Source organism: Dipodomys merriami, unplaced genomic scaffold (genome assembly GCF_024711535.1).
Source record: "Dipodomys merriami isolate MVZ:Mamm:240054 unplaced genomic scaffold, mDipMer1.0.p SCAF_25, whole genome shotgun sequence".
Lineage (NCBI taxonomy): Eukaryota > Metazoa > Chordata > Mammalia > Rodentia > Heteromyidae > Dipodomys > Dipodomys merriami.
Genome location: NW_027203937.1, coordinates 21,707,320 through 21,720,045, shown reverse-complemented (window position 1 = coordinate 21,720,045; position 12,726 = coordinate 21,707,320). Strand labels below are relative to the sequence as shown.

Here is a 12,726-nt window from a genome sequence, read left to right as displayed (position 1 = left end):
GTCTAGACAACAGTGAGATTGAAAGGAGTTCTAATTTTCAAAAAAAATGGCATATTTTTTCTCCTCTTTTTTCTTCCTCTTCCTCTTCATTTTTCTTAGTGTTGAAGTTAGATCCATGGCCTTATATACATAGCAGACAAGCACTCTACTGCTGATCAAACACCCATAGCCCTCTTCTTCCTTCTTAAAGTGGTGGCTAAAATCTCTCCCTTTCTATAGCAAATGGTACAAGGCTGTCTGAGTCCTCTATTCAATAAAAACATTTTAATTCATTCTTTCCATCCTAACCACAAAATTAGAAAACTTTGACCATAAGATTGGGCCGTAAAAACACAACAAATCAAAGAAAGGTTGGACAAATGGGATTGCATAAAGTTGCAGAGCTTCTGCAGGGCAAATGACATAGCTAGCAAGATCAATAGAAAGCCCACAGATTGGGAGAAGATCTTTACTAGCCATACAACGGACAAGGGTCTCATATCTAAAATATACTTGGAACTCAAAAAATTAAACCCCCCAACAACAAATCTTCAAAGAAACAACTGCCCAATAAATAAGTGGGCGAAAGACTTAAAGAGAAACTTCTCTGAAGAAGAAAGAAGGATGGCTAATAGACATCCCTAGCCATAAAAGAAATGCAAATCAAAACAACATTGAGATATCACCTCACTCCAGTTAGAACGGCAAAAATCAAGAACTCTAACAACAACAGATGCTGGAGGGGATGTGGACAGAAAGGAACCTTACTTCATTGTTGGTGGGAATGTAAACTTGTTCAACCACTTTGGAAAGCAGTATGGAGGTTCCTCAAAAGACTTCACATAGAACTCCCTTATGACCCAGCAATCCCACTTTTGGGCATTTACCCAAAAGTTCACAAACAAGACCACACTAAAGCTACCAGCACAACTATGTTTATTGCAGCATTATTTACCATAGCTAAGATATGGAACCAACCCAGATGCCCCTCAGTAGATGAATAGATCAAGAAAATGTGGTATATATACACAATGGAATTCTATGCCTCCATCAGAAAGAATGACATTGCCCCATTTGTTAGGAAATGGAAAAACTTGGAAAAAATTATATTAAGTGAAGTAAGCCAGGCCCAAAGAAACATAGGTCCCATGGTTTCCCTTATTTGTAATATCTAGTATAGGTATGAGTCAAGCAGAAAAGGTCAGATAATGTGATGTCAGGAAAATGAACCCTTAGATGTGTATTTTAATGTTTTTTTCTTTCGTACAAGTTGTCATTCCAAAATGAGCTTTACAACGTCGGTGGGGGGGGGGGAAGGAGAAGGATTGGGATTGGGGGGGAGGGGGGAGGCTGGGAAGGGATGTGAAGGGTAAACAAAGGAGGAGGCTGCAATGCTTGGTAAGAAATGTACGCATTATCCTGCCCACGTAATTGTAACTCCTCTGTACAGTATGTTCACAAATAAAATTAAATTAAAAAAAAAAAACAAAAAAAGATTGGGCCGTAATACAGAATTACTACTTGGCTAAGAGCCACATCCCTCACCGGAACCAGCAGGCCCAAGGAGCACCTAGCAGAGTTCCATCTGATTTGTGGATACAATACACAGGAGGGGCGAATAGTGAGTTCATTTATCTTTTTGAGACTGTGCACTGTGTGGCAATGCTTTTCATATTGAGCCCTTGATTGTGTTTTCCAGGGTACTTTTTAACATATGGATTGTTTGAAAGCTTTAAACATAAAAAATTTCAATTATACATTTCCTTGAGGGGGAAAAACACATTTTCAAAATCATCAAAGCTGGTTTCTGGAAGGGTTATTAGTTTATACAGTTTATAAGATCATCTCAGAAACCCGGACAAGCATCTTCAGGCATTTGAAGACACAGTTTTAATTTTTATCTAAAAGCTTTGTGTTCGACAAACTGGAGAACTTGTCTTTTTTTTAAAAACAAAATTCCAGTCTTGGTAAATCCAAACTGGGGCTATTGAATGCTATCACCATGAGAAAAGAATTTTATCTAAATTGTGAAAAAGTCAATATCTTAGAGCTGCTATTTGTTAGCAAAACTATCAATATCTCTGTGTCTCAAATGCTGGTTCACAAATAACTTTAATACAATGGATAATCAAGGGAATAATAACTATAATAAATTTAGCATTGAAAAAAATACTTTCCAACTTTACTGTTTGGAATTACAAGTTGAATTTTCAAAATAGAAAGAAAAAATATAAAAACCAATACCATATATTATAAATGCAAGATGTAATGTTAATAAATTTCATATTGATAAATGTGCTTTATTGTCTCTCGAAACTCTTCGGGCTTTTATAGAACAATCTAATTTAGGATGTCATATAGATGATCGGATGTCATCCGTGGCCCAGGTCCCTTGCTTGTTCTTCCCTTTCCTACCAGCAGGAGGTGCAGTGAGAACAATCGTCTGTTGTGAAAACTTGGCAGTGGCCTGTGGATGAGCTGGGAATCCTGATCCATCACATTGAAGCTGTGGGAACCACAGTTACCTTTGGCCCTTAATCTTCCCCAAACTGGGAGATCCTGTACTCAAGTGGAAAAACAATAGGGAGGGAGGTAGCAAAGATGATCATACAACTAGTTGAATTTTCAACCCACATGCCCGAGAGAAGGAAGGTGGTTCTTGTCATGGTTCCAAAGAAGGCTAGATCTACTCTTCTAGGAGATTCAACAAAGGAAGCTTTATATTTCCTGTCAAGAATACTCAAGGAGTCACATGGGTATTACTCTGGGCTTCTCTTTACTTCCTATTTGCCCTGGGCTTAGAGATGAAGCCGAGGGCCAATATTATTTTCTAATTTTCACTGGAGTTGTCTGAAGATCTTCCCTGGTGTTCATAGGACACTTTTTCTGATTCTTTTATTCTTTCCAGTTTTATTTCACTTCTTCCATACAGAAGTTTTGTTCTGGAATGCAATTGAATAGGATGCTGAGTAATATATTCTGTCCTGCCAAGAGCCATTCACACATGCCTCTTCTCTTGAAAGAATCTGTGAAGACACTCTGGAATTCCCTGAACTTCCAGTGACTTGCCTGTGGCTTAGAAGAGCCCCAACAAAACACTCCAGTGGCAGGAGTCACAGGGTCAACAGCTAGGGAAGTAACACAGTGATTGCTAAAGACTATTGATGGATGTCACTCCTGTTGGGCACTGAGAGAAGACAGGGGGAGAAAGAGTGTGGAGATCCTTTCAGACAGAAGATCTGAGACTTAGTAGGATCTCACTGGGCTCCTCAGTCTCTATTTATACTCCATATCAGCCACCAACTCAGGAATCTGAGAAAGGGAGACCTGAAGGGGTCAACAAGTAAGCCATCTTCTCTGGCTTCAATGTAGGTAATGATACCAGAAGTACTGGAGGCTAGGCACGACTACACTAGGCACTCTTGATAGCCCTAGATGGCGATCAGCGAGGTAACTGACCTGCAGAATTCTCAAGATCCACCTACAGTTTTCAGACATTTTTTTTTTGGGGGGGGGTCTGGTCGTGGGGCCTGAACTCTGGGCTTGGGCGCTGTCCCTCAGCTCTTCAGCTCAAGGCTAGTGCTCTACTACTTGAGCCACAGCGCCACTTCTGGCTTTTTTCTTTTTGCTTATGTGTGCTGAGGAATCGAACCCAGGGCCTCATGCATGAAAGGCAAGCGCTCTACCACTGAGCCACCTTCCCAGCCCCACAAGTTGCTTTTCTTCAGCATAGCTGTATCTTGATAGCCCTTCCCCCTCTAGTAAAGCCCCCATTCTCCATCTATATTATTACATGTGCTTTTAAAGTGATAGTTCCTTCCACTCAGTAACCTCTTCACCTCTCCTCTCATCCCCAGTATCTCCAAAGATGGTTCTGATGAGCCATGCTTTCTAGTATTCATTCTTGTATAATTTCCTCCCCTTTCATTGGGGCTAACCCTATGACCTGCTTTGAACCCAGTATGTGGTAGACATGGCCCTGTGTTACTTAAAAAGTTAGTTATAAGATTATGGGCCTTGTGTCCAATGCTACTTCTTGGAGAAGCTAGCTGCTTTGTAATCAGATTATCTCATGATTTCTATGTTGTAAGGAAGCCCAAACTTACCATGTGGTGAGAGGTGCAACCATTCTTCAGCTGTTCCAGTAATCCCAGGTACAGAACCAGACATGACATCCAGCCCTGTCAGTCATTCAGATGGTACCAGTCTCCATTGCTATCTGACAGTAACCATGAGACCACCAGAGAGCAATCACCTAAGCCCAGTCAACATATAATCAGGGGAGACAAATTTCTATGTAAAGCACTACAGCTGGCCATTCAGTTGTGCTCAGGAGGCAGAGGCAGGAAGATCTTGAGATCAAGGATAGCGTGGGCTACATAGTAACACTCTATCAAACAAATAAGTAAAGAAACAAATACTGGTGCTTTTATGTAGCAATAGCTATTTGGAACACTGGGTAACATGACACTAGGTAACATGACAATAGCAAGCCATTTTCCATTTCTATATTTGGTCTTTAATGTGTGAGCATGACTTTCTTTTCTTCATATGAAATTAGGGTTATTGATAGCCATGATTCATACAGTCATGATTGGATTCCATGATTGCTAGAAAATTTGAAAACACCCTCATAGTAGAAAACACTTCTTTGTACCCCAAGTTCGACAAGACAAAGTTTGAATTTTTCAAAAGGAACATTTACTAGGAAACTAAAGGGCAACCAAACAGAATGGAAGAGACAGAGACAGAGTTACCAATGGGCTGAAGGAATTCAAATCTATAAGCAGCCCCTCACCACAGCGACACTGGCTAGGCAAAGCTTTCCAGACACAGAGCCACCTGCCTGCCAGTTGGGCAGTACCGTTTGCCTAATAACTCCTACGGTTGCCTTTGTTTCATACCAACGAGCCAGTAGCATACTCATACCCATCCCAGGGCTGCTAGCTCTGGGCAGGAGGATCCTGAGGTGGGAACAATAGGCACAACTGCCCCAGGGTCTCCAACCCAGGCTCTCAGAGCCAAGGACATGTCAAAGCTTAATGAAATGGCTGCCTGATATCTATTAGAGCCAGACCGGCTTCTTTGGGACCATTCTTCTGGGCTCATCTGCCTGTTTCTAGTGATAATATTTCCTCTCACTATTCTGCTGGCACTCACCCTTCCTGCTTTGGTTCTAAACACTGATGTGGTACAGAAAGTTTGGATGGGAAAGAATAGGTGGGGGAGGGCCTGGGACAAAGAAAGTTTGATTTTTTTCTCATGTCATCAGATAGAGAGGCAGAACTGAGATTGGCATGATTGATGAGAGATGGATGTGGATCGGGTAAGCTGGGGAACGCAGGAATGCTTGAGTGAACTATTAGTGCCTCACACAAGCAAAGGCCTCCACCCTTTTAAGGTCTGACATCATGGTAGGGGTTGAACTAGGCAGCAGTAGCAGGAGACCTTTCTTACAACACACAATGATCTGACTTCCATCCACCCAGTGAGTCCCATGTAGAAATAAAGATAATGATTTTTTTTTCCAACACTGAATTCTGCTGCAGAGATGGAAGGAAAGGGAAATGTTATTTTGGAATAGTGGGGCAGATGCATGGGGCAAGGGGGAAGTGCCTTGCACTTCTAATGAGAGACCGAGGGACACTGGGTACAGGCCTTCGGTCCCTCAGGGCGTACGGAGGCCTTTGGTTTCATTTCTTTGGAGCAGAAGCAATAAGGATGAGGCATATAGCTGGCAGTAGATTGGCAAGAAGGAAGTTGAGTGATGAAGGAGCTGCTAGGGGAGAGAGCCCTTGACCTTCACTCTTCCAGATATTTCCATTCCCCAATGCTATGAAAGTGAAATGGTCTGAAGGGAAAGGAGAACCATTTTCTGTGGCTGCCCAAATCTAAACTCTGGTTGGTTGTATATGGGAATACCCCCAGAAGGCATGAAGGCCAAGTTGGCCCCAAAGCTTGCCTTCTGCTCTTTGGAGACCACTGTGTTCATCTCTCAGTGTGTCATCTCACACAATCCTACACCTGTTTCCTAGATAGTTCCCTGGGTGTAAGAGGGGAAAAGATCCTGCAGGATGCATATGCCACTGAGAGATATACCTCTCTAAGGATGACATTGAAGTTTATTCTAATAACACCAGCAGCTGAAAGGAAGTGGCTGCTGGCTATCCAGATAATAATAGTCTAGAATCTTAGGACAAAGACTCTGGTTTTAGTGGGAAAGAAGATCACGGTGAACTGGTACTCTGCTGTGTGCATGGGAGGGGGCAGTGAGTTGGTTGTGAACTAACCCTCCTTGCACTAGATTTTCTCCAGAGGAATGGCCAGCATGCCCTATTATTCTCTAGGTGGGGGATGGGGGTGGAGAGGTGGAGAGGCAATTCTCTGCAAAGTTAAATCACTTCTTAGGATGAAATTATCCTCTGAGGACAGTCATTAGCTCAATGCTAGTGGAGTTTGAACTGAAATTTGCTGCCTATTTAGCACCTGGATATATTTTAAAATATTCTGTCCTTCCAGGGCATTTATACAAGAAACTTCATATCAGAGTAACCACTGCCAAGGCAGGTTTATGTCTCCATTACCAAGGGCCTCACATTAATCACCAGAGTCCTGATGCTCTGGGGACTCTCTCCATGTTAACTTGCTTCCTTCCATACACCAATCTGGGTTCTGGACAATGAGAGATGATCTTCTACTACAGTATATCACCTTGGGCCACCTGAAGTAGGTAGCTAAACCATTAGGGTTTACCAAACCCGATTTAGAAGGAGGGCCAGTTACTGCTGTGGTTACAGCTGAGTATTTGGTCACTGGTGTTGTCCAGGTGTTGCTTAGATGGGTAAAGTTATCTTTGTTAGATGGTTGTCCTACTATGTCCTTGGCACAAGCAGTCCTCTTATCCATGGTCATCGTTTCTGTAAAGAGAAACAAAAAAGAATGACACAGTTCTCAATTATACATTTTCAGTGGATACTAGACAAGTACTGGGCACTGTAATCTGATGAATGATGAGAATTTGAAGACCATGAGTAAGATACTTACCTTGACTTCAAAGATGTCTCAGGTGGGAAGAGGGAATTTTAAAAAAATATAGATAGATAGATGGATATTATATCTGCTATAGGAGCCCTCAAAGGAACTAAAGCGGTCTTCTGGGAGGATTTTGAAGAGTAAGTCTTGAATTGTGCCCTTTAGGACAAAGAGCAAGCAACCCATGAGTAGAGAAGGAGGAAGGCCATTTTGGCAGAGCAGAGATCTCATGTAAAATCACAAAGGCAGGAAGGGCATGGTATCATGGATTAGTGGGCTGTAATAATTAGAAATGGTGTGCTAGCAAGCATGATTGGGCTGGAAAGTGGGGGTGCAAGTGGTGCAATAATGCAATATCTATATCCTGTTCCTCAGCTGTGAAGAGTGGACTTGCTTAATGGAGCCTCTGACTTGGACTAGCAGGCTCTGTTGTGTTGCACACTCAGCCCAGCATTCAACTGAAATTCAACTCAAGGCGCTTCCCAGTACAGATTAAAGGTTAATGCTACGTTCACAGAAAGTCACAATCACTTTCATGGATGTGGTGATAACAAGAAAATTATATATTTTCTTGATCCATTCATCTACTGAGGGGCATCTGGGTTGGTTCCATATCTTAGCAATGGTAAATAAGGCTGCAATAAACATAGTTGTGCTGATAGCTTTAGTGTGGTCTTGTTTGTGAACATTTGGGTAAAGAAAATGTGGTATATATACACAATGGAATTCTATGCCTCCATCAGAAAGAATGACTGCCCCATTTGTTAGGAAATAGAAAGACTTGGAAAAAATTTTATTAAGTGAAGTAAGCCAGGCCCAAAGAAACATAGGTCCCATTGCAATAACTAGTATATGTCTGAGTCAAGCAGAAAAGGTCAGATAAGTTGATATTAGGGAAATGAACCCTAAGATATGTATTCAAATGTTTTTTTCTTTCATGCGATTGTTTCTAACACATTTATAAGATTATTTCTTTGTTGCTTTGTATGTCCCTCCCCCACAGCATAACCCCTGCTTTTACTGCATTTGATGTTGGTATAATTTGTGGAGGGGAAGGGAAAAACAAATCGTTTAACTAGGGATACAGGTGGACCCATTGCAACAATGAGATGTGCAAGTTGTTATGTCGAAAACGAACTTTACAACTTTGGTAGGCAGGGGAGGAAGGTTGGGTAGGGGGGTGGGGGAGGAAGGTTGGGGGGGAGGAGCTGGGGGGGAGGATGGGATGGGAAGGGGAAATGAGGAAGCTACAATGCTTGATAAGAAATGTACTCATTAACTCATTATCTTGCTCATGTAATTGTAACCCCTCTGTACAGTATTTTCACAATTAAAAAAAAGAAAATTATACATAAACTACAAGAGAGCAACACACATTTTCCAATTGAAATATAGGGACTACTTTGCAGAGATTGAGCTCCCACATGAAGCTATAATAAAAGAAAAGTGATCAATGCCAGAGCATACACTGTTGAAGAAAAGTCACATCTGACCACGATCCTTGGTCTTGAAGAGTGTGTATATGTATGAATATTCACACATCTGAGAAAATAGATATTCATTTCTGAATTTTTCAGAGAAGGATAAACGTATATTTGTAATCCCATTGTTAATCAAATTCTATTTCCCAGACCAGATAGTCTCTAGAGTGCCCTGTGAAGGGCTGTAGTTTTGAGTCCAACTGCCACATTAGGCTCTGGACCCATATTTTCCTGCTCAAACAGGAACCTAGCTTTACAGACCCCATTTGTTAGCACTTGAGTCCTTCCCTATCAGGGAAGGTGAGCTACCAACATACTCTGCCCCATCAATGAACGTGGTCTGTGCTGCTATTAGCCAAATGGGACATGTGCCTCATTCTCTCATGTGTAACCCATCATGTTCCGGGCACTATGATATGCACTTTACAAATTCTTAAAAGAACCCCATGAGCTTCTTTATTTGTAACATATAGCACTGTAGAGAGATTGATTTGCACTAAATCTCATTGTTACTGTCAGAGCAGAGATTAAATCCAAGACTTCTAATTTCAAAGTCCAAGCTTGGGCAACTGCATCAAATGTATGCTGTAGGCCTATGCTACACATCTGATGCCTTTAAAACTGTTTTATATGCCTTGTCATTCACTTCTTGGCTACACATTCTAACCCTAGCTAAATAAGCTGCCTTTAAAGAACCCTAGACCATGAGAGCAGCCTGTAGTCAGTGTTGTACCCAATGAATGATTTCTAGTTTCTTAGTTTCTCTGGATTATCCTGGTTCGTAGTCTGTATGTGTAATGATTTTACCCACCCTCCCAGTTCTATGTGCAATGTCATTATTTTGTTATGACTTTTGTCTCACTTTGCCATTTAAATGATTCTAACTGCTTTGGGTATGGCTCTGTCCAAGTGCCCAGCCTTAGGGGCCATTTCTGTACCTGGTTTGTTATGGTCTGGAGCCTCCTTAGGAGGCTATGACCTCAGCCAAGTGTTTACCAGTTTTCATAGCCAACAGTACCACTAGTGGAGATCGTGCTGGCAATGGGTAAGTCACAGCACAGCTCCCATCTGACCTTTATATCTGGATTTGCTCATTTGATGGATTTCTGTGAGTGTACAATTACCAGAATCAAGCAATCAAGCACAACTCCTGGGCATGCTATACAGTGGCCTGCTGGTTTGTCCCTTTCAAGTGAAGCTCTTTATCTGGGTGAGTTTTCTAGGCCTACACCCATGTGGGTACTTGATCCTGTTTTATTCCTCTGGAAAATGCCATTGAGGCTCCAGAATGTTTAGACAGGGACTGAAGCCACAAGATGAGAGAAGAAGGGAGTTTTGATAGAACTAATGGTGTGGCAGATCATCTCTACCAGTGGTCTTACAAAGGAAGCTTCTTAGAAACGAATGTATTCCAGGGAAAGTTATACAGTCAAGACAAATCTGAAGAACCTAGTTCAGTTGTCTCAGAAGAAGGGCAATTTTGAGTATGGAATAGTTGGTTTAACTAATTTCTGTCTGTCTTATCTTTGGGGATGAAAAAGACTGAAAAACACAATCAAACAAAACAAAGCAAACATACTACAACATCTTTCTAACTTATATCACCCAATTGGTTATTTCTCATCCGAGATTTTCATAGAACAAGGTGTGAGAAAAGATTTTTCTGTCATTCATAGCAGCATCGACCCAGATGGATGTGGTGGTGGATGGGTCAATAGACTATGGTATAAATGCCAACAAAAGCAATGGTGGTGTAAGCACATTGGCCTTGCTGGCTCCAGTCATAACACAGGCCCATTTCAATGCGCAGAGCACAACATAGTGTCCTAGTATACCACTTATCAGACTCAGTAGCTTCTCAGGCAGCACTGTAGCTTTGGAAGGTACCAGGAACTTTAGCAGCATCGACAGGAAGTAGTGATGACTATCTTCTCTGAAATGAGAGGATTTTTAAAGTGAATTCAATTGTCCTGAGACATAAGAATTTGATTTGAACTAAATTGAATTGAAATCAAAGATGAGAGCTGTCCCAATAAAAACTATAATGTGCAGTGACATTTCACTCGCAAAAATGACAGCTGATGTGAGACAGGTCAAAGAAACTGACCCCAAATTAAGAACATGAGAAGACTGAGTGGAATATTAGATAAAATCTCACTGTGGATTTGAAAATGGATTTTGATTACAGGAAGTATCTTGAGGCTTTGAAATAAGAAGCTTGTCAGTTGAAGTGATTCTTATTATATGAGCCAATCACATATGTACTTAATACTGTCATGCTTCTACTTAAAATATTTTAGTTGAAACACCAAATTCTAAGGATCTTGTTAACTATTGATTTCTTAGTGTAGCTTTACAAATACGTATGTGGAGAAAGATAGCACTGTGCCTACGTAGATTCACTTCTCCCTTTTTCCAAAGAGGAAAATTCTTAAAATAATTGTTTTGCTTTCTTCAAAGTAGTTGTTAGTTTACTATGTTAATTTACTATGTTAATTATGTTAATTTACTATGCTAATATGTTAATTTGTGTGTACAGTGAGTCTTGATCAGAGTCATCCCTTCCATCATTCTCCCCCCAGCATCTATCATACACCCTACCCATCACCTCATTTCCTAATTCAGTTCTCAGATATATATTTATATAGATGGATTAAATGGATATGCATACACATGTGCATTGAGTATGATGGCTGTATTCATCCAGCTCTCCTCTTTCCATCTACCTGTTCCTCCAAATTTTAGTTCCTACCTCTGTCAGTCAAGACAAGTTTCAGCTTTCTGATAATTGTTCATAGGGGTTTCACCATGGACTCTCACTCCTGTGTACATCCTCTCTTCATCAGTTTGATCCTGTATATATGTATATGGACTCGTATGTGTGTTCAAATACATTTATATTTTTGGTCTAACTTCTACCTATGAGAGAAAATATGTAGCCTTTGTTTCTCTTAGCCTGGCTTACCTCATTCAATATGAGTTTCTTTAGGTCCATCCATTTCCCTACAAATGACATGATATTTGTTTTTTCCAGAAAGGACTTTTTTTTCTTTTTCTTTTTTTTTTTTTTACTACCTTTAAGTAAGAATCAGTATATTAAAGAAATAAAGCAGTGTGAATATAACTACACTACCAGTCAGGTGCTTTAGACAGCAGCATGGAAAATAACAACTATTTACTGAGCACTTACCTCCACCTTCTGCTGTGAATATTACACGTACATTTTTTTACAGACGAGGTAATTAAGTCTGACAAAGGCCAAATAATAAAAGCAGTAAATGGCAGAGGCAGAATCTGCACCATGCTTTTATGGATCCAAATGTATGCTCTTGAGTAGCAAGCTTGCGATGGCAATTACTTGTGTTTTCCATGCCAACTCCAATGTAGTACCTTTTTACAAAGGAGTTTCAGTGTAGGAAAGAGTTCTGAATAGTTGAGACTTCACAGGAAAGTGTGTTAAGATCTACTGTCAAGTAGGCTTTGAGGGGAAAGGTGGTACATCTGTGATATGTGCTTTGTTATATGCTTTTTCCAGATGAAGGGGCAAGCCAGGGAATCAGTAGAAAGTACAAATGGCTCTACCTGATGAACCAAGTGGAAGATATTTGGATTTTTGCCACTCCAAACTTTTGCTTATTATCTTTATTCATGGATGCATTCATTTATTAGGCACTAGGCATCTGTGATATACATTAAAAATACAAAGATGAACAATGTATACTTTACTCTTGAAGAAGAGGTCAAAGTAGTCAATGGATGACCACAAAATCTAAAAGGATGAGAAAGAAGTAAAACAGAGGAAGCTCTGATTCTAATGTGGTGTGTGTGTGTGTGTGTGTGTAATTCTATCTACCAAAATTGGACAATAAGAAGGAAAACATTTGATTAAAAAAATCTGCAAAAGGGTGGAAGTTGAATAGGGACATTGATGCTCAGGATTGTGAGATTAAATTCTATTTAACATGCCTGAAGTTTTCTTCCAGAGACAGTACAGCAAGCAGATGCCAACCTGAAGAGACTTGCCTTGTAAATTCCTAGCTCTGGTAAAACTCTCCTAGTAAGCAATCCATGCCTTATTCCATGTGTTTTCCACTGCTGTTGATGATGATCTGTGCCTATTACTTAGAAAAGCCATTTTGCAACAGCAGAAAGATACAATACTGAAGATTTAGAAAGCATAGAATGATGATACCTTTGTGAAAATTACATTTATTCAGGTATAAAACAAACTTTC

General features: G+C 40.5%; 1 protein-coding gene across 1 annotated transcript in view; it reads right to left on the bottom strand.

Moving 5' to 3' along the window:
• Positions 1–4,500: 4,500 nt before the first annotated feature.
• Positions 4,501–12,726, bottom strand: part of Syt9 (synaptotagmin 9) — a 149,439-nt gene continuing 141,213 nt past the window's right edge. Inside the window, exon 8 of the mRNA XM_070035394.1 lies at positions 4,501–6,896. Coding sequence (XP_069891495.1) covers positions 6,888–6,896 — 9 coding nt within the window. The 3' untranslated portion in view covers positions 4,501–6,887. The remainder of the gene's footprint in view (positions 6,897–12,726) is intronic.